The sequence below is a fragment of the Mobula hypostoma genome, chromosome 4, assembly GCF_963921235.1.
Source record: "Mobula hypostoma chromosome 4, sMobHyp1.1, whole genome shotgun sequence".
In the NCBI taxonomy this organism is placed as follows: Eukaryota; Metazoa; Chordata; class Chondrichthyes; order Myliobatiformes; family Myliobatidae; genus Mobula; species Mobula hypostoma.
In genome coordinates this window covers 170,937,696-170,959,841 of record NC_086100.1, presented here as the reverse complement: position 1 = coordinate 170,959,841, position 22,146 = coordinate 170,937,696, and the positions used below count along the sequence as shown (strand labels likewise).

Sequence of the window (22,146 nt, the reverse complement as noted above, 5' to 3'; positions counted from 1 at the left end):
GGAGAAGACGGGAGGGGGAGGGATGGAGCCAAGAGCTGGACAGGTGATTGGCAAAAGGGATACGAGGGGATCATGGGACAGGAGACCCAGGGAGAAAGACAAGGGTGGGGGGGAACCCAGAGGATGGGCAAGGGGTATAGTCAGAGGGACAGAGGCAGAAAAAGGAGAGTGAGAGAAAGAATATGTGTATAGAAATAAATAATGGATGGGGTACGAGGGGGAGGTGGGGCACTAGTGGAAGCCAGAGAAGTCGATGTTCGTGCGATCAGGTTGGAGGCTACCCAGACGGAATATAAGGTATTGTTCCTCCAACCTGAGTGTGGCTTCATCTTTATAGCAGAGGAGGCCGTGGATAGACATGTCCTTTTTCTCCCTCTATCCCTCTGAATATACCCCTTGCCCATCCTCTGGGTTCCCCCCTCCCCCGGTCTTTCTCCCTGGACCTCCTGTCCCATGATCCTCTCATGTCCCCTTTGCCAATCACCTGTCCAGCTCTTGGCTCCATCCCTCCCCCTCCTGTCTTCTCCTATCATTTTGGATCTCCCCCTCCCCCTCCAACTTTCAAATCTCTTACTAACTCTTCCTTCAGTTAGTCCTGACGAAGGGTCTCGGCCTGAAACGTCGACTGTACCTCTTCCTAGAGATGCTGCCTGGCCTGCTGCGTTCACCAGCAACTTTGATGTGTGTTGCTTGAATTTCCAGCATCTGCAGAATTTCTGTTGTTTGCGTTTTTAAAAAGATTTGAAAGAGGGTATGTTATTTCAAACAAAACCCCAGCTGGAAACTTCAACCTAAAATGTTAACTTTCTCTTGACAGGTGCATGGTCTAAGCATTTCTAACAATGTTTTCAGGTTTAAAGCATCCTCAGTTTAAGGTTTTAATATCTTGCTGTTTACAGTTTCCTTGGGCATATGCCATATTTGGTCTCCCAAGTCTAAGGAGTAGACAATCTAATTTTTACTATAGTCCACCTTCACAATCTTTATTAAAGCCAATTTTATCTTAAGTACATTCTGCTAGATAACATTGACAATCTTTTAGTATTATACTTGCCAGCCTCTTTGACCTTTTGGTAATACAGCTATTAAAAGCAACTGAATATTGAAATGTCAATTTCAAATTCCTGCAAAATTGAACTTGACAGCATCCTTAAACAATTTTCCTTCAATTATAAATCTCGATTTTATTTCCAATTCCTAGGCCAGTAGGGACATCTCACTTCAAATTCAGACAAGTCAGGAATTTGAAATTTTATCTAAAAAAAAATTACCACTTGAACTGTCCGTACGTATAAAACCACATTCATGAACCACATTTAAAAAGCTTAACCAAATTATTTCTAGACCACCTCCATTGCAAAACGCATAATTTTCTACAGTCTTTTTTAAAAAAGATGTTTGGCAGAAGGTCTATGTAACATTAAACTACCCACTAATGATCAGTTTTGAATCTATTTAAAATGAGTAACTACAACACAATAGGCTAATGGCCAGGAAGTGCCAATGGTTACAAATACTCATAATTATGACAAATTATCGTGCAGATGCTCTGGTCTAGTCTTAAAAAATATTCCTCACCTAGATTTATAGAATACAAAAGTCTTCTGATCTATTTGAAATCAAGCAGGGAATTTTTAAAAAATAAAACATCCTGAATTTAACACTTATTTCAACTGCTATTTAAATGTTTACAGTTAGATCATAATGACACATACATACTTATGGAGATTGATTTGCCATTTTCTAAGAACCAGAGTGACATCAACTTGTCACAAATGGCTTTCCTATCCTCCCTCCTTTATATACTTTTTTCCCCTAAACATTTGAGGAAACTCTTGTCAAACCGCATCAAATTTGTGTGGAATTACAAGTCATAATAGAATCCTAAAAATCCATTTGGATCTCAGCATAAACAGTGAGAGGCAGTGGATCTAGGCAAGTAAAAGATGTGAAATACTGTGCTGGCTACACACTACTAATGACCATTGAGGTGCATACATTTGTGCAGACAGATTTGATTAGGTAATGCTTGCTATAGTGGAAAATGTCAATTTGCCAAAGGATCAGAAAAAAAACAGTCAGATAGTTTTAAGTTAAATAACAGCCAAAAATGGGGAAAACTGAAATCCACAGAATTAACAATATTGAACTGCAAATTTTTTTGCCTATTAAGGTTCAAATACAAAAGGTGACCAACTTGAGGCAGCTTTAAAAAGACCTTCTTTACTGCCATTGCATAGCCAGTTGAACCTACCTTGCACTTTCTACTTTCCTACCCCACCACCCTGGACAGTAACTGCATTGTTTTGGCTGTCTGACAATATGTAATACCAATTAATGACTCTAACTCTTCAAGTTAGCTATGCAATTCTGAATTTAATACCAAATGCTACAAAATATGAAGAACCAATAATGATATCCAGGCACCAGTTACAATGTAATTTTATTGTGCTTACTACTGTATGCTCAGTAAAAGCACAGTCGTTCCTTAAGCACTGACAGTTCAACCAGCTGCCTAAACACAGGAAAACCAACTATTATGGCTGTGGAGTTTTTCGACTGCACTTATGTTTCCATAAAAAATTATTTTACATCTTACACTGTATGACAGCACATGAGCAAGAAACCTAGAATCTTTACAACTGTACAAAAAATAGAAAATTGTTAAATCATGCTGCTTTTACAACAAAATAATTTACAAAACTGACGATGAGAGTTCGCAAAGGCACCAGATACCAGGAAGCCTGGCTTTCCAATGCTCTCCAGTTCAAACCCCTCTGCTAAAAGTGAACCAAATCAAGGCTGCTAAATGATTGTCCCATGGAATTTCCGAAAATGACAAGACAAACAACTCAAGGTTGGGACCACATGGTTCTCCTTTCAGCTGTAACACAAGGTTCCACATGCTATTCATAAAGCAAGGAGTTTCATGCTGGAGCTGCTGCTGTTGTTGAAAGTTTGGACCTTTTTTTTTTGAGAAAAGACATTTATACCACAGGATATAAAACACTGAATGCAGTAAAGCACTTCTCTATTGTCTCATATCGCTCTTAGGTGGCTGTGAATTCTGCATCACAATGTAAGTGTTTTCTGCAAGTGTTTTGGAACCTTCTGAAAATACAATCATCAAAGCTCAGGTCAGTGGTAATCAGGGTAACAACATTGGATTTGGTCCACAAGTTCTTGGTTCTGTAGAATCCTCAGGACACATTTGTGATAGGCTTGTACTTCTTCAGTCTGGTCCATTGCCCTGTGGCATAGTTCATTTCAAAGACAGTGTCCACCAACATTGTGGTGCTGCCTGTACCATCTGCCTTCGGGAGAACTTCTGTATGTTCACTCAGTTTGATCTGAATGATATCACCCTGCTCTGGACATGGGTTTTCTGTAAGAATAAAATGTCAGTTAAACACACAGGAAATTAAAAGCAGACAATGCGATTAAACAAAAATAGCCCCAGTAACAGGAAGGCCATTCAACTTTCACTTTGTTTTATAGCCACGTTTCATCCACCTTGCTTAAATGCTGTAAGGAAAATGTCCATGTGTAATAATGTGAAAGCCTTTATTTTCCAAAATTTAAAACTTCCTTCCGTTATTTTGATCAGATGGCCCAAGCCTGTTCATTGCCATCATTTATAAAGCATACCAAAAGTGAAAGTGTTGTGTAACTTGGTCAAATGTAGTTAATTCACCCAGCTTGTCTTTTGGACATATTTAAGTTACAGTATGTTTACTTTCAAGGGAAAAATTGTGCAAAACAAATCCTGGACACAAATTCAGACCTCGTGGTGGTTATTCAGCACATCCAAGTTGTAGCTAAAGATAACATTTTTAATTGATGATAGGAAATGGTCGTTTGTTAAGCTAGTAGATAAAATCAACCACATAGCTTAATGTCCAAACTCTAGTAATTTATGAACTTTTCAGTCAAAAAGCTGATATACTAGATTCTCGCATTGTTTCTGAATGCAGAGATCCTTTCCAATTTTCCACGGAGAAAATCAACACCAGGGCCTTCTAAACTGATTCCTACCAGTGGCCTAAGAGCTGTTCTGATATAATGGGTATGATCTTCACCAAACAACAACTTGAACAGCTGTAGTGGCACTACAGATTCGTTATACTTGCGTGATGTGCCTTCACTCCTGTAATGATTGCTCCAAAAGTCAAGAATGATTAATATGTCTTCAGTCCTTTATTAGCAATTAGCAAACATACAATCTTGAAGCGATGAAATTTAAGCTATGCATAATTGAGTGTTATTGAGCTGTCAGCAAAAGATATGACAGCTGCCAGCCCCAGTACTAATTGAAACGGATGACAAAGCACAAATACATAACTAAACGCTATGCTTTTACCATGTCTCCACCCACATGACTAGTTACGATAATAAACACAACCACAGAATACAGTGCAGGTAGAGTTCTGATGCACAACTCCTACAACAGCATTACAACGACATACGTAGAACAAGGGAGGAGGTTCTGAAAAAATACAGGGAGTTGGGAAGGAAGCGGAGAAGCAGGATCTCAAGGGTAGTCATCTTGGGATTACTACCTGTGCCACGTGACAGTGAGGATAGGAATAGAATGAAGTGGCAGATAAATGCATGGCTGAAGAATTGGAGCAGGGGGCTGGGACTCAGATTTCTGGATAATTGGGACCTCTTCTGGAGCAGGTGTGACCTGGACAAAAGGGACGGTTTGCACTTGAATCCGAGGGGTCCAATATTCTTGAAGGCAGGTTTACTAAAACTGTTGGGAGTGGTTTAAACTAATATGGGAGGGGGATAGGAACCAGCAGATTTAAAAGTGGATGATGGGTGTAATATGAATGTAAGGAAGGACAGGCCAATGATTGGGTACAAATACAGGACAGAAGGGGCTGTATTTAAATGTGCAAAACATTCATAATAAGGTGGACAAACTTGTGGCGCAATTAGAGATTGGTCAGTATGACATTGTGTGCATCACTGAGTCTTGGCTGAAAGAAGGCCATAGTTGGGAGCTTAACATCAAAGGATATATTTTGTATCGAAAGGACAGGCAGGAAGGCAATAGATGGTGGTGTGGCTCTGTTGGTAAGAGATGAAATTACATCTTTAGAAAGAAGTGACATAGGGTCAGAGAATGTTGAATCTTTGTGGGTGGAGTTAAGAAACTGCAAGGGTAAAAAAAATTATGGGAATCATGTATAGGCCTCCAAATAGCAGCCAAGATGTAGGATTAAGACTGCAAAGGGAGATGGAAAAGGCATGTAATAAGGATAATGACATAATTGTAATGGAGGGCTTCGATATGTAAGGGGATTGGGAAGATCAGGTTGGTGTCAGGTCGCAAGAGAGGCATGTTGTTGAATGCCTACGAGATGGCTTTTTAGAGCAGCTTATGCTTCAGCCTACTCGGGGAAAAGTTTTCTTAGATTGGGTGTTGTGTAATAACCCAGATCTCATTTGGGAGCTTAATGTAAAGGAACCCTTAGGAGGCAGTGATCACAATATGATTGAATTCATACTGCAATTTGAGAGGGGGAAAGAGAAGTCACACGCATCAGTATCACAATGGAATAAAGGGAATTACAGGCGCGAGAGAGGAGCTTGCCCAGGTGGATTGGAGGGGGGTTGCTGGCAGTGATAACGACAGAGCACAGATAGCTGAAGTTTCTGGCAATAGTTCACAAGGCGCAGGTTAGACATGTCCCACTGAAGAAGTTGTTCTCAAATGGCAGGGCTAGGCAACCATGGCCGACAAGGGAAGTTAAGGACTGCATAAAAGCCATATAAGGGCATATAAGGTAGCAAAAGTGAGTAGGAAGTTGGATGATTGGGAAGCTTTTAAAATCAACAAAAGGCAACTAAAAAGCTTTAAGAAGGGAAAAGATGAAATATGAAGGCAAACTAGCCAATAATATAAAGCAGGATACTAATTTTTTTTCAGTTATACAAAGAATAAAAGGGCAGTGAGAGGTGATAGTGGATTATAGGAAAATGATACTGGTGAGGTAGTAATGGGGGGGATAAAGAAGTGGCAGATGAACTTAATGGGTACTTTGCATCAGTCTTCACTGCAGAAGACACCAGCACTGCCAGAGGTCCATGAGTGTCAGGGAGCAAGAGAGAGTGTCACTGCTATTACAAAGGAAATAGTGCTAGGCAAACTCAAAGGTCTTACGGTGGATAAGTCTTCTGGACCAGATGGACTACATCCCAGAGATTGCTTAAGAGATAACGGATGCAATGGTCATGATCTCTCAAGAATCACCTGATTCTGGCATGGTCCCGGAGGAAAGGAAGATTGCAAATGTCACTTCACTCTTTGAGGGAGGAAGGCAAAAGAAAGTTATAAGTCAGTTAGTTATTTAAGTCAGTTAGCCTAACCTCAGTGGTTGGGAAAGTATTAGAGTCTATTATTAAGGATGAGGTTTCTGTTTACTTGGAAACCAATGATAAAATAAGTCAAAGTCAGCATGGTTTCTGTAAAGGGCAATTTTGCCTAACAAATCTGTTAAGTTCTTAGAGGAAGTAACAAGCAGAGTGGACAAAGGAGAGGCAGTGGATGTCATTTATTTGGATTTTCTGAAGGCATCTGATAAGGTGTCACACATGAGGCTGCTTAACAAGATAAAATCCTATGGCATTACAAGAAAGATACTGGCATGGATAGAGGAATGGCTGACAGGCAGGAGGCAGTGAGTGGGAATAAAGGGGCCTTTTCTGGTTGGCTGCCAGTGATTAGTGGTGTTCCTCAGGTGTCTGTATTGGGATCACTACTTTTCATATTTTTTGTCAGTGATTTGGATAATGGAATTGATGGCTTTGTGACAAAGTTCACAGATGCTATTTATCAGATGGTAGGACCACAACATATTAGGGAGGCTAATCGCAGGGAAGGCTGCTCAAGTATTTCAGTTCTTTTCAGCAGAGCCACATCACAGTACAAGGAAAGTTTGCAAAAGAAATAGAAAAGCTATTTGCATTAGAAACATAGAAAATAGGTGCAGGAGTAGGCCATTCGGCCCTTTGGGCCTGCACCGCCTTTCAGTATGATCATGGCTGATCATCCAACTCAGAACCCTGTACCAGCCTTCCCTCCATACCCCCTGATCCCTTTAGCCACAAGGGCCATATCTAACTCCCTCTTAAATATAGCCAATGAACCAGCCTCAACTGTTTCCTGTGGCAGAGAATTCCACAGATTCACCACTCTCTGTGTGAAGAAGTTTTTCCTAATCTCGGTCCTAAAAGGCTTCCCCTTTATCCTCAAACTGTGATCCCTCGTTCTGGACTTCCCCAACATCGGGAACAATCCTCCTGCATCTAGCCTGTCCAATCCCTTTAGGATTTTATATGTTTCAATCCGATCCCCCCTCAATCTTCTAAATTCCAATGAGTATAAGCCTAGTTCATCCAGTCTTTCATCATATGAAAGTCCTGCCATCCCAGGAATCAATCTGGTGAATCTTCTTTGTACTCCCTCTACGGCAAGGATGTCTTTCCTCAGATTAGGGGACCAAAACTGCACACAATACTCCAGGTGTGGTCTCACCAAGGCCTTGTACAACTGCAGTAGTACCTCCCTGCTCCTGTGCTTGAATCCTCTTGCTATAAATGCCAGCACACCATTCGCCTTTTTCACTGCCTGCTGTACCTCCATGCCCACTTTCAATGACTGGTGTATAATGACACCCAGGTCTCGCTGCACCTCCCCTTTTCCTAATCGGCCACCATTCAGATAATCTGTTTTCCTGTTTTTGCTACCAAAGTGGATAACTTCACATTTATCCACATTAAATTGCATCTGCCATGATTTTGCCCACTCACCCAACCTATCCAAGTCACCCTGCATCCTCTTAGCATCCTCCTCACAGCTAACACTGCCACCCAGCTTCGTGTCATCCGCAAACTTGGAGATGCTGCATTTAATTCCCTCATCCAAGTCATTAATATATATTGTAAACAACTGGGGTCCCAGCACTGAGCCTTGCGGTACCCCACTAGTCACTGCCTGCCATTCTGAAAAGGTCCCGTTTATTCCCACTCTTTGCTTCCTGTCTGCCAACCAATTCTCTATCCACATCAATACCTTACCCCCAATACCGTGTGCTTTAAGTTTGCACACTAATCTCCTGTGTGGGACCTTGTCAAAAGCCTTTTGAAAATCCAAATATACCACATCCACTGGTTCTCCCCCTATCCACTCTACTTGTTACATCCTCAAAAAATTCCATGAGATTCGTCAGACATGATTTTCCTTTCACAAATCCATGCTGACTTTGTCCGATGATTTCACCGCTTTCCAAATGTGCTGTTATCACATCTTTGATAACTGACTTTAGCATTGAGATTGCCAACAAAATACTCAACAAGGAATATACATATATATGTTGCCTGCGTTTCATCTCCTAAGTTACAGAGAAAGGTTGAACAAGTTAGGTCTTTATTCTTTGGAGCGTAGAAGGTTGAGGGGGGACTTGATAGAGGTGTTTAAAATTATGAAGGGGATTGACAGAGTTGACGTGGATAGGCTTTTTCCATTGAGAGTGGGGAAGATTCAAACAGGACATGAGTTGAGAGTTAAAGGACAAAAGTTTAGGGGTTGCATGAGGGGGAACTTCTTTACTCAGAGAGCGGTAGCTGTGTGGAACGAGCTTCCAGCAGAAGTGGTTGAGGCAGGTTCGATGTTGTCGTTCAAAGTTAAATTGGATAGATATATGGACAGGAAAGGAATGGAGGGTTATGGGCTGAGTGCAGGTCGGTGGGACTAGGTGAGAGTAAGAGTACGGCACGGACTAGAAGGGCCGTGATGGCCTGTTTCTGTGCTGTAATTGTGATATGGTTATATGATACATAGAGAGGTGGAGAGGTAGGTAGTGCTGAGGAAGCAATGTGATTGCAGCCGTACCTAAACAAATTGGAAGAATGGGCAAAAAAGTGGTAGATGGAATACAGTGCCGGGAAATGTATGATAATGCATTTTGGTAAAAAGAACAGTTGTGCAGACTATTATCTAAATGGGAGAAAATTCAAACATCAGAGGGGCAGAGGGACTTAGGGGTTCTTGTACAAGACTCCCAGAAGGTTGTTACAGATTGAGTCTGTGGTAAAGAAAGCAAATGCAATGTTTGTGTTTATTTTAAGGGGAATAGAATATAAAAGCAAGGAGATAATGCTGAGACTTTATAAGACACAAGTCAGGCCACACCTGGAGTCTTGTCAACAGTTTTAGGGCCCCACATCTCAGAAAGGATGTATTGTCATTGGAGAGAGTCCAGAGGAGGTTCATGAGGATGATCCAGGAATGAAAGGGTTAATATACGAGAAGCATTTGGCAGCTTTTGGCCTGTACTCACTGGAATTTAGAAGAATGAGGAGGGATCTCATTGAAACCTACTGAACATTGAAAAGACTAGATAGGGTGGATGTGAAGAGGATGTTTCCTATGGTGAGGGTATCCAGAACTAGAGGGCACAGCCTCAAAATTGAGGGGGCAACCTTTAGAACAGAGGTAAGGAGGAATTTCTTTGGCCAGAGAGTAGTGAATCTGTGAAATGCTCTGCCACAGACTGCGGTGGAGGCCAAGTCTGTGCATATATTTAAGACGGAAGCTGATAGCTTCCTGATTGGTCAGGGCATCAAAGGATATGGCAAGAAGGCAGGTGTATAGGGCTGAGCGGGATTTGGAATCGGCCATGATGGAATGCTGGAGTAGACTCGATGGGCTGAATGGCCTAATTCTGTTCCTGTCTATGGTCTTACAAGGAACAGCACGAGCTACTATACATAGCCTTTGTCAACCTCCCTAAAGTTTTCCACTCAGGCAGGAGGGACTGTGGAGTACCCTTAAGTTTACCTAGCAACAGAAATTTACTTCAATTTTTTAGTACACCATGGCAGGGAAGCTGTGATCCTAACTAATGAGTTTTTTAACAGTACTAACGGCAGTACAGACATACTTCAAGACTATAACATTCCATAATACTTGTCAATCTTTCTGACAGTAATAATTCCCCCAGCAAGCTTCCTGAGTGAATTTAAACCAGCAAACTGTTAAAGTGCCACCCAGGACCAAAGTCACCCCAACTTCAGTGGCTGAGTTTCAGTATGTAGGCAACCCTTGCACAAGAGGCTGAACTCTAAAACATCCTGTTCACTAACACGTGAGAGCATATACCTTGCACTCAATGTTCTCAGAGTAAAGGTCCTTAACCTACACATTTCCACTCCACAATCTAGCCTCCTGATAATAAGGATTCACTACGATTTTCCACTAAGGTTAGTAAGACTAGAGGTCATGGGCTAAAGGCGAAAGGTGAAGAGGAACATGAGGAGGATCTTCATTTAGGGGTGGAACAAGCTGCCAGCGGAAGTGGTAGATGCGGGTTTGATTGCAACACTCAAGTTTGGGTAAATACATGGATGAGAGTAGTATAGAGGGCTGCGGTCCACGCGCAAGTCCATGGGATGAGACAGATTAATAGTTTGGCGCAGACCAGATGGGCCAAAAGGCCAGTTTCTGTGATGTAGTTCTCTATGACTATTAATCTCCATTAAACGTGGGACAATGCAAATAATTTAGAGGGCAAATGCTAGCTGGCGCTCATTAAGTGGATCATACAGAGATAGTCAAGGAAGAACACTTGAATCATTAGGGCATAAAAGTCCTTGGACCAAGTGCTGGTTTAGTATTGATGAGTACTTGATAGTTGGCATGTGCTATATACTCAATGACAAAGCAGCCAGGACTCCCACTCTTGCCACCACTGGATGTGACCATAGATTGAACTTTGCTGTTCTGCTCCTTGTAATGTAATATATCCTAAGCTGACACTTCCATGAGGTGCCAGTCATCTTTACCAAGACAACCAACAAGGACTGTTACACTGTGTAACCAACAGCACAGGAAGGGGGTTGCAACTATCACAATTCTTTCTTACCTAGCCTCCTGACTATCATCTGTAGTTATGCCAGCCTTGTAATGAATACAGTCTGAGTCTTGCACTGGGAATCTTAAAGTGTCACTTTTTTTTCCAAGAATGATTGTTTAACTTAGCTCATTGACCTTAGATGAGGAGACTGCCAATGATCAGTGGCTTATTTCAACATAAGAGAAAGGACAGTGTCTAGATCTTGAAGAAGACAAGGCCGATTGGCTATGAACAGTTTATTTCAAGGTGGGAAATCTTCAGTGATTTAAATACACATTTCAAGCTGCTTAATCATTTAATTGTCAAGCAGTAGAAATTATTCATATTTAAGTTATCCAATTGTTCATATTTACAGTAATTAACAGGCCTACCACACAAAAAAAGTAATTTAAGTAAGGTGGATTCAGCACTGACAATGCAAGTGGAGGTAAGGATACAAAAAAGCTTTCCATCATACCTCTTGAACCTGCCATAAACCCAAGTATAAGAGCCTTTTCTGGGCGCGTGACTTTGTTTGCAGTCTTGAACATTTCCTGGGCTGCATACATTTGGTCTCTCTGCAAGATATGAATGAAACATGGGTGAGAATAAATGTAACAATGAAAATCCTGATTAAACAAGATAATTAATTGTCAAGAACACAGAAATGCTAATTTAAGAAATAAGATCCATGTTTATCCTCTGGTAATCTGGAAGTCCCATTATACAAAAGAGAAAGGAGTATGAATTTATGGGCACTTCGAAAGGTTTTCTAAAATACACTCATCTCTAGGAACTGGATTCTCTCCATTTCAGTTCAGATTTCCCTGTATAAACATGTTTATTAAATTTAAACCAGGGTCCCAATGGAACATGATTTAAATATATAACTGAAGTGACCTGTCCTTCTAATACAGGGCACACAAAACTAATTTCTGTCTTTATGGCAGCAGGTGTAGGAATGGCAAGTTGAAATTGCCTTCCCTGATATTTCTTTTAACATTCTCTTCTTTTGGGGAGCATCAACCTTAATTCTAGAGATAGTTTTGAATTAACCCACACTTCTTTTCCACTGCAGGCTATATCTTTAGTTTTTTTTTCTGCCTAGACATGGAGAATGCAACATTTTTATATGTTCACTTCATTGGATTCTCCAACTGCTTGGGTATCCTAGCAGTAGATGTTTAAAATTTAAGCCTTAATATTAATTTTAACTATCTTCCAAGAAAACTCTAACCTCTGGGCTTTTCATGGAACTTCTTTTTTGCGACAATTGATTCTCTAAAGTTACCATCTATCTATTTCGCAATAGCATAACTCCAACAATCCAATAGCTGCAGATGTGGCATTTAGATCACCAGGTAATGTTTGCTGCTCTCGTCTCTCATGCACCGGGACCCAGTTCCTGCGGTCTTCACTTGCCTGCTTCACAGAAGAGATTATAATACTGTGCAACATCTGGAAAAGGTCAATTAAAAGTGTGTTGGGGCATTAATAAAATCAGCTAGCCTAACATCAATATGCCGGTCAATTGGAATTTTACTGTGACAAATAACCTGCTTGGAAATTGTCAACTGAGTGCAGCCACAACCGCACAGGCTTCAAAAATCTGCCACAGTAACTTACTTCATGAACTCTCCAGAGACACTTGTGCCCACAGGGGACACACACTAGAGTTTAAGAGCCTCCGATTTAATCTGTATAGCACCCCAACAGCAACAATTCCATCACCTCTCAACCTGAAGAAGGGTCTTGGCCCAAAAGGTCAACTGTTTGTTCTTTTCCATAGATGCTGCTTGACCTGCTGAGTTACTCCAGTATTTTATGTGTGTTGCTTCGGAGTTTGAGGCCTACCTGCAGATTTTCTCGTGTTTGTGTTTGACTTCTCAGTCTCCTTTCCTTCACAAATATGTTGATTTTATAAACTGCTCATTATAATCAAATCTCTCCATAACACACAACGAAGCAAAAAAAAACTGCAATGTTGTAAGTGAATGTAGATCCGTGGGGAGTGAAATAGTGGATGTCTTTTGTTAAGGACCCTTAACTAAAATGGGAAAAACAGTGATTAAGCATGTTTGATATTACAGAGAACATGGGGAATACTTGTGATAGGGTGCAGATTAAAGTGCTATGGTAAATATTTTTTAAAAACTGCAAAAATTGAAAAGCCTTGAAGATGAAACCAGGGTGGAGGCTTTGAGGCAACAGGTTATCCAAAATCTTTTAGATTTAAAGTTATCTTCTTAGGACTGCAATACGCTTAGACAAGAGACAGGGGATTATTGTGTAGGGCACAATGAGATGCAGTTCATCAAGCTTTGTAATTACTCTAGTTGTGCACTACAAACTGTACTCTTGCTATACAAGTGCTTTTGATATGCTGTAACTAGTTATACATAATAAATAAGATGCATTCTCAGTTTCAGTAGGATTGTACTGTCGGCAGCATTTGCTGCATTTAGGAAGCTTTCCCTTCTACACTTTATTAAAGTTTTCCTAATTACCTTAACTCTGTAACCTCTGGTCCTTCACCTTCAATCAAGGAAAACTGCTTCTCATTCGCTGTCTAAAATCCTTAATGAAGCAAAAAACTGCAGAACTTCCTTCAAGCAGCATGGAAAAAAAAAGACAAGTTCCATCTAACGTTGGTGTACATATTTGAGGTGAAGGTGGAGTCACTCCTGCAAAAGTGGTGGAAAATGAAATCCATTTGCCAAATGAACAACGCATCCCACTGTTCCTCAAAATAAGTTTCCCCTGCTATATAATCACAATACAGTGCAAAGTGAAGGCCCACACAAATCTCTTACAAATCTAGACTAAATGTCACAGCAACGCAAAAGTTTCAGTTTGTCTTTTTCAGATGGATACTATTCCCCACTGGGGTAAAGGCAACATGTGGAGAGCAAACTTTTAATTCACTGCCTTCGAAGATCCGGTCCTGTATTTCCTACTTACTGTGAGTGAAAGACTCTTGCGCGGCTGCTGCTGCGGCTGCAACGGTTGTGTCTGCTGCGGCTGCTGTGCCTGCTGCTGCTGTTGTGTCTGCTGTTGAGGCTGTGTCTGCTGCTGTACAGGTGTTGTTGGAGCTGTCACTGTGACAGGCACGGTAGTTGGGGCAGTGGTAGCTGAGGTAGATGTTGTTGAGCTGCTGTTATAAATTGGGGTTCTTTGTTTAAACTGGCCAGGTAGACTAGAGGTAGGAGCTGTGGACTCTTCCGATAGTCTATTTGTCTGGAGAGCCTCCCGGACTGATCCGACTGTGTTAGCTGCTCAGGGAAGAAGAAAGAACCTGTAACTCATGACTACCATTTCCAACAATCTCAATTATGTGCCACAGAATTGCTTCTTTTATATTGTTTTTTATTAAATAATTTCAGATCTAATCATTGGTTGTACCCACACAAACTGCAGATAGATATTGTTAAAGCATAAATACACTAACCATCTATCATTTTATTTCCCTCAAAGCCTCACACTTGGGCTTGGACGCTCACGACAAAGAAAAATGCTATTCAGCTCAAATGGGTTCTTTTAATATTTTAGCACCATTTTTAACCTCCTTACATTAACATATTCTATCATGTTATTCCTTATAACCTTAAAATGCATCTCAAATTGATATGATAACAAATTGCTCTTAATCATCACATTACTGGGGCAGATATTTCTACCACACCAGTAAATCTGGTGTCTCTGATCATTAGCTTTGAATTCCACTACAAATGAAAATCTGCCCTCACGCCTCTTATTTCAGCACAATAGCTTGTTTTGGTGTATGACTGTGTTTTGTGTAATTCACAAGATGTGTACAGCAAAACACTCGGGAGAAATGATTGCTCAGAGGAAAATTCCACCATTAATATCAATTTCCATTGCAATCAGTTAGGCATCCACTAAATGTCTGCCAGAGAACAAGTGATTTAGAGACTGCTGCCTCATAGCCCACTGTGACATTTGTTAATTGGAGAACAAGACAATTTTAAAGTTTATGTTCCATCCTTTTAATTAAACACGAGATTAATGATTACCACCTCCTTCTAGTCTGCTGATATTCACCTTGTGGAGTTTCAGAGCTGGAAATGTATGACGATGATGGCACCATACTCGGTGTAGCAGGTAAGTAACTAGTAGATGGTAGTGCATTATCGTTACTCAAAGCACCAAGTTTCTGGGAAAAATACACAAAGAATCAATAAAATATTACTAACCTTTAAAAAAGAAGCATTTATGAAGACAATTAGATGTTTCAGAATAAAATTAAACTTATTATGTGCACACAGGTATTTTTCAACTGCAGGGTCAAGCTTAAAATGATGATAAATTACCAATGATAACTTTAAAACTTTTCTAAAACTATTTATCCACAGGACAGAAAATATACTTTTAGAACAAGCTGGATCATCTCTCACAAAAGTGCTTAGGCCTGTACAGGGGTTTTTAAAGTAATTCACTTCAATATAAAATAAGAAATTGAGTTTTGATCGTTAGAGGAAATAGTCATAACATCCATGATTGCAGCAGGAGTCTGCTTAAACACTGAGCAAAGAAATCAGAATTTCAAATAGTAACCTTTTAATTTATTGTAATAAATTGTTAAATCACAAGGTTAATTTGTGTCACCTGCATTGATACCTCATCTGCAATTTACCTGTGTGGAGACCAGACCAACAGCATAATCTGGTGTGACGCTGTCAACAACCATTTCTTCTTTGGCAGGTTTTTCTGCAACTTCTGTATCTGAATTTAAGAAGAAAGTTTAGAAATGTCACCAAGTGTTTTAATTTATCTGTTAATAGACCATGATAAAATAAATGACAATTTCAGGAATTATTTACATTTTGCTCTCTAGAATCAGACAAGTGTAAAAATCATCTTCAGTCAGAGGACATTGAAGAAGGTTAACATAGAACATAGAATAGTACAGCACAGTACAGGCCCTTCGGCCCACAATGTTGTGCCGACCCTCAAACCCTGCCTCCCATATAACCCCCCCACCTTAAATTCCTCCATATACCTGTTAATATATGCATTTCAGCTCAGCAGAGGCAGGTTCTTCTACTGTGTTTCAACATGTGAAAGATGTGCAGTGGTTAGGTGGAACAGGAAGTGAAATTTCAGCTTATTGATGTGACCATCTACATTGATAAATAAGATTATCATCCATTGAGAATAATCAACCTGGTCTACATCAGGTCTAGCAGAAGGTGGAGTAAAACCTCCCGTAGATCACAGCAATTATAACTACTGTTTTATGGAGCACTAACTTCTCACATGGACGTTTCAATTCCACTGATGAAATTTCTCAGCCCAAGATTTATTATTTCATAATAAACTTATGTTACAACTATAAAACTGTAACAATAAAGACTGTGAATGAAGTGCTCAGGCTAATTTCAGAAAGCAGAAAGTAGTTGCACTGCATTGTAAGCCATACTTTAAATGCAAGATTTGATTGCTAAACTGTTACAACACTACTACTGCTACACTTAAGTATAAACCTCCTACAATGATAACTTGTGGTTAATAGGACCTTATCATGTCACTAAGGACATCTCAATTTGCTTCAATTACAAAGCTTGAATCGCCCTAAAAACTCAAGGATCAGATGAAACTTAAAAAGAAACTTTCACCATGTCTTTGAAGATTAAAGCCAATTTATCATTAATTTACAAAGCAAATCACAGTGTATGTACTGAGAGGGGAAGTCCATTACCCAGCATGTTTGTGAAGCAGTGGATTACAAGCATCAGCTTTAAAATCCAAAAGGAACAATCAGGCTGTATATAAGTACAAGATACTGATTTAAAAAAATTATTCTTAAGTAGCCTGATTGTTAATAAAGGGAATCCTTTTACCTTTCACTAGCAAGGGCCCAGCTAATTTGCAGGACAGAGTTAAAAAAAAAATGTGGCTAAATAAAATTAAAGCCATACAATAAACAGACATTTGCAACTTGGATACAAAACTGGTGAATGAGAAAGGAAAAAATTATAACCATCAGTTCTTCAGAATTGGAAGGATAATACAACTCTAGTCCAAAATCTCAGTACTGTGATCACTGCCATTTTTAGTACACAATGAAGGACTGCGGTCTGGGCATAATTTCAAAATCTGCGTATGATGCCAAACTTCAATGCTCCTATTGATGACAAAAATTATGCTAGATTGCCAGAAGGACCATTTATCCTGGTAGAATGATGATAAACTAACAGAGAAGTCCAAGGTAACACACTAGCTCCCTCCTAAAACATCTATACCTTTCCTTATTTACTCTTTTGATCATCTACACTAATATACAACTGAATTTTACTTGACAGTGCCTCCACGACAAGCCTTACTGCAATAATTTCCATTTCTATAATCTCTTTAAATCTGGCAAAGCAAATGATCCAATGTGTCTAAGACCAGAGCTGCAGTATTATCCAATTCTTTTTAAAGATTTAAAGGTTTTAGAAAGCATACAGATTTCCTAGACTGGTTCTATTGTTTGGCCTCATGGATTCAATGGAGAGGCTGGGATAGATTAGAGAAGCTGAGAAAGATTTGCAGAGCAGGCTAAAGAGAGTTGAAATACAGGATTGAAATTAAAGAAACACTTTTTAATTGCTTTTTAAACTTCAGGATTTGGCTTTCGGTTAGTTGAGACCAAATCATTATATTCCAGAGGAGTTAAATATTAAGTGCTAATAGCTAAAGAGATCATAAGATACTGGGATAAAACAGGAATTCGGTACTGCATTTGGATGATAAGGTATGATTATATTGAACAGTTAAAAATCTTGCAGGGCTAAATGCATTCAAATCTAAAGGGCTAAATCACATTTTACATGCCAGTTCCTAAGAAGACACTGTTTTCTAAAGAGGGAGAGTTTAAAAAAAGTGAGCGGGGGAAGTTGGTACATTATGTGTGTCACAGTTCCTAAGGAGACATTGGATTGGGTCTGGATGCTTATGTGGTAAACCAGATCAACACATTTGCGGATGACACCAAAATTGGGAGTGCAGTGGACAGTGAGGAAGACTATCAAAGCTTGCAGCGAGTTCTGGACCAGATGGAAAATTGGGCTGATAAATGTCAGATGGAATTTAATGCAGAGAAGTGTGAAGTGTTGCACTATGGGAGGACCAACTAGGGTAGGTTTTACTCAGTGAGCGTAATTGCACTGAGGATTGTGGTAGAACAGACAGATCTGGGAATATAGATCCATAATTCCTTGAAAGTGGCATCACAGGTAGACAGGGTCGTAAAGAAAGCTTTTGGCACATTGGCTTTCATAAATCAGTTATTGAGTACAGGATTTGGGATGTTATGTTGAAATTGTATAAGACTTTGGTGAGGCCTAATTTGGAGTACTGTGCGCAGTTTTGTTTTGGTCACCAACCAACAGGAAAGATGTAAATAATATTGAAAGAGTGCAGAGAAAATTTACGAGGATGTAGCTAGGACTTGACCTGAGTTATAGGAAAAGCTTAAATAGGTTTGAACTTCATTCCCTAGAATGTAGAATATTGAGGGGAGACTTGATAGAGGTAAACAAGAATTTGAGGGGTATAGATAGGGTAAAATGCAAACAGGTTTTTTTCCTCCGAGGTTGGGTAGGTTTACAACTAGAGGTCATGGGTTAAGGGTGAAAGGTGAAATGTTTAAGGGGAACATGAAGAGGGACTACTTCACCCTCAGGGTGTGGAACAAACTGCCAGTGCAAGTGGTGGATGCAGGTTCTATTTCGACACTTAAGAGAAACTTGGATAGCTACAAGGATGGGAAGGGTACGAAGGGCCATTGTCCAGGGGCAGATTGATGAAACTAGGCCACTGTTTGTAAGGAGTTTGTATGTTCTCCCCATGACCATGTAGGTTTCCTACAGATGCTCCAGTTTCATCCCCCAGTCCAAAGACGTAATGGTTGGTGGATTAATTGGTCATTGTAAATTGTCTCATGATTAGGCTAGGGTTAAATCAGGGGTTGCTGGGTGGCGTGACTCGAAGAGCCTATTCTGTACTGCACATTAATTAATGGTTCGGCATATACCAGATGGGCTGAACCTGTTGCTGTCCTGTAGTGTTCTGTGTACTCTAAATGAACTCCCTCCTACTCCTAATAACTGTCTCTATGGCACTGAGAAATGGATCAACCTCGATTCCAGACCCCCTCAAAGGTCACCTGACACAAATGATTTTGCAGTGAAGACTGGATCTCACTAACCTAGTGTCTTCCTTCTCCTTTTAGCTTCCCGACCAGCACCTACCATATCAAGCTCTGATATGTCCAGCAACTAGAAAAGAACAAAAGATTATTACTGACGTATTATGTGTTTTCTTCTTGATTGAATGACTATAAATTGTACTCACAAATGCATCAAATGAAGACTGTAATTCCCAATAGCTATGATCTTTTATATGTCCAGCTAGCAACTTGGCCTCGCAAAAAACAAGACAAAATGCTAAAGGAATGACAAGTTGCCGCACGATGCGCCGCAAGGTGCTGAGAGGAATAATGTAACATGATCTTTTATAGAATTTTCAACCCACATTCATTCACACAGATTTATGCCCATCAAGTCAAGATTGATATATAGAGCAGATTAAAGTGAATGCTGTGTTATGTAGCAAGTACACGCAAAAACAATCAATTTATCCATGTTCCAAAGCCTTTATAAAATGCACGATGTTGACGCGTGTGGAGGCTTGCGTGCTTCAAGGACTCCATCAGGTGATGCCTACTCATGTTGGAATGACTGTAAACAAGATGCCAGTCGAAGATTGATCCAACCCAGCTCCTGAACGGACACACTCGTGCCTGCCCTTCCTGGGCATCACTTCATCATTTGACAAAAACCAATTAGAAATGTAAAGAGAACACCTGCCATATGAAATAACAACAAATAGAATGCATAGCTTCTGCCTCAATCTAAGTGGAGCTAGGTAACAAAAGCAAAGGGAACATTTTTGCTATTGATGAAAACTGTCGGAGGAGGGCAATGGTGGCGTTCCACAGCGATCCATAAATCCACAAAAGATAGGAGTATATTTAGGCCATTCAGCCCATCGAGTCTGCTCTGCCATTTCATCCCAGCTGATCCATTTTCCCTCTCACGTACTGGGACCTCTGCTGTTTGTCAAAATAATAATATATAAAATAGATAATTATCTGGTTGAAAACATAGATGGGTGGGTTAGTAAATTTGCAGAGAATATGACAATTTGGTGTTGTGGATTGTATAGAAGACCGGCAAAGGATACAGTGGCATACAGAAATGGTAGATGGTGACTAACCCAGCAAATACAAGGTGTTGCACTTTGGGAGATCAAATGTAAAGGAACGGTGTACTGTTAACAGCAAGACCCTGAACAGTGTTGAATAGTGTCCAAGTCCATGGCTCCCTGAAAATGGTTGCCCAGGTCAATAGGGTGGTAAAGAGGGTATTTGCCATGCTCGACTTTATTAGTCAAGGAAATGAGTTCAAGAGTCAGAAAGTTATGTTGCAGCTTTATAAAACTTTAGTTAGGTTGCACCTGGAGTACTGCATTCAATTCTGGTCACCCCATTATAGGAGGGCTTATAGAGGCTTTGGAGAGAATGCAAAAGAGTTAAATCAGAATGCTGCCTGGATTAGAGAATATCTGCTATAAGGAAAATTGGACAGACTGAAGCTGTTTTCGCTGGTGTGGCGGAAGCTGTCTGGAAATTTGATAAGAGGTTCATAATACGAGAAGCAAAGAGAATAAATAGGTGGTATATTTTTCCTCAAGGTTAAAATGCCTAATACCAGACGGCATGCATACAAGGTCAGAGGGGTTAAGTTCAAAGGAGATGTGCAAATTTTTTTAAATACAGAGAGTGCTGGGTGACTGGCATGTGCTACCGGGGTGGTAGTGGGGGGAAAAACAAGAGACATTAAAGATGCTCTTAGATATGCAGGTGCAAAATGCTGGAAGAACTCAGCAGGTCAGAAAGCATTTTTGGAAATGAATAAATAGATGATGTTTCAGACCGAGACCCTTCATTAGGATCTGCAGAATATGTTATAGATATGCAGATGAATGTACAGGAAATAAGATATAGATACTATAGGAAGAAGGGATTAGATTAGTCGGGCATTTGATGACCAATTTATTTAGTTCAGCACAACATCATGGGATGAAGGGTCTCTTCCTGTGCTGCACGAATGTATGTAAAGGCACATTTATCGGATTGATCAAGAAAAATAACTTGTGAAATACTGTTCCTTTAAAAATTATGAAAATCTTCAATTACTTACTCATTTCAAGGAAGGAAGCAGTGTTTTTGGTTGGTGTTTAGAAAAGTGTTATTTTAACCTTGCATATACAACAATATTAACTGAAGGGAAATTAAGGTGTACCACCGTATTATGCCGTTTGGGTAAGGAAATTCAACCTTATGACATATGTAATAAAAAATCTGTGATATAGAATAAAAATTCATTTATGGAACTTAGTAAGAAAATTTTAATCAAAGACAAAATGTGAAAGAAACAAATGAAATCAATTTTTGGCAAGGACTCACACAGAGAAAACTGCAATATGGTTTTCTGGGAGTAGACTACAGAGTGCACTGTAACACCTGTTGATCCATGTTGTGTCATAATTAGACTCGACTTGGTTTGAATCAACAAAATATGCACAGCAGACACATTAGCAGAGACTTTAAACTCTGCCACTGAATAAACTAACCTTCACTCCTCTCTCTTTTCGCACCGGTGTCCGAACAGCCATTGGTGTTCTGTTTGTTGATGGACTGAAGACACTGGGAGTAGTGGGGCTCCGGAATGGAGCTTGCTTTGGGATACCTTTGAGGGGCGCTGTAGAGTCAAATAAATGTCATAAATGTATACCACAAGTTTGGTTTTAGAAAACAACTGTACCTTTATGTTCAATCACGTTACATTGTTAAGCAGAATTTTCAAATGTTTAATATCTTCACTTAAGGTCATCTGCAGATTTTACATTTTCCACAGCTTGCCCTGGGGGTTGGAGGTGTGTTTCTATTTCTGTGTGAAAGGGGTTAGGTAGATGGATGGTGGGAGGGAAAGGGGCTTGTTTTGCTGTTGTTACTGTTGCTATATGTGTTGTTCTGCTGAACATTGTGGCATGCTATATTAACGCTAAAATGTCTAGCAACGCTTGAAGGTTGCCCCTGCACATCCTTGGATATGTTGGTTGTTAACATAAACCAGCGGTCCCCAACCACCGGGCCGCAAAGCATGTGCTACTG

General features: G+C 40.1%; 1 protein-coding gene across 2 annotated transcripts in view; it reads right to left on the bottom strand.

Annotated features, from left to right (window-relative positions):
• Positions 1-613: 613 nt before the first annotated feature.
• Positions 614-22,146, bottom strand: part of nelfa (negative elongation factor complex member A) — a 49,538-nt gene continuing 28,005 nt past the window's right edge. Inside the window, exons 5-11 of one of the 2 annotated variants that reach the window (XM_063046995.1) lie at positions 21,606-21,733; positions 19,117-19,186; positions 15,559-15,647; positions 14,967-15,078; positions 13,866-14,176; positions 11,383-11,482; positions 614-3,385 (exon numbers count right to left, since the gene is read on the bottom strand). In XM_063046995.1, the coding sequence (XP_062903065.1) occupies positions 3,201-3,385; positions 11,383-11,482; positions 13,866-14,176; positions 14,967-15,078; positions 15,559-15,647; positions 19,117-19,186; positions 21,606-21,733 (995 nt within the window). In that variant the 3' untranslated portion in view covers positions 614-3,200. The other variant, XM_063046996.1, reaches the window with a different exon arrangement.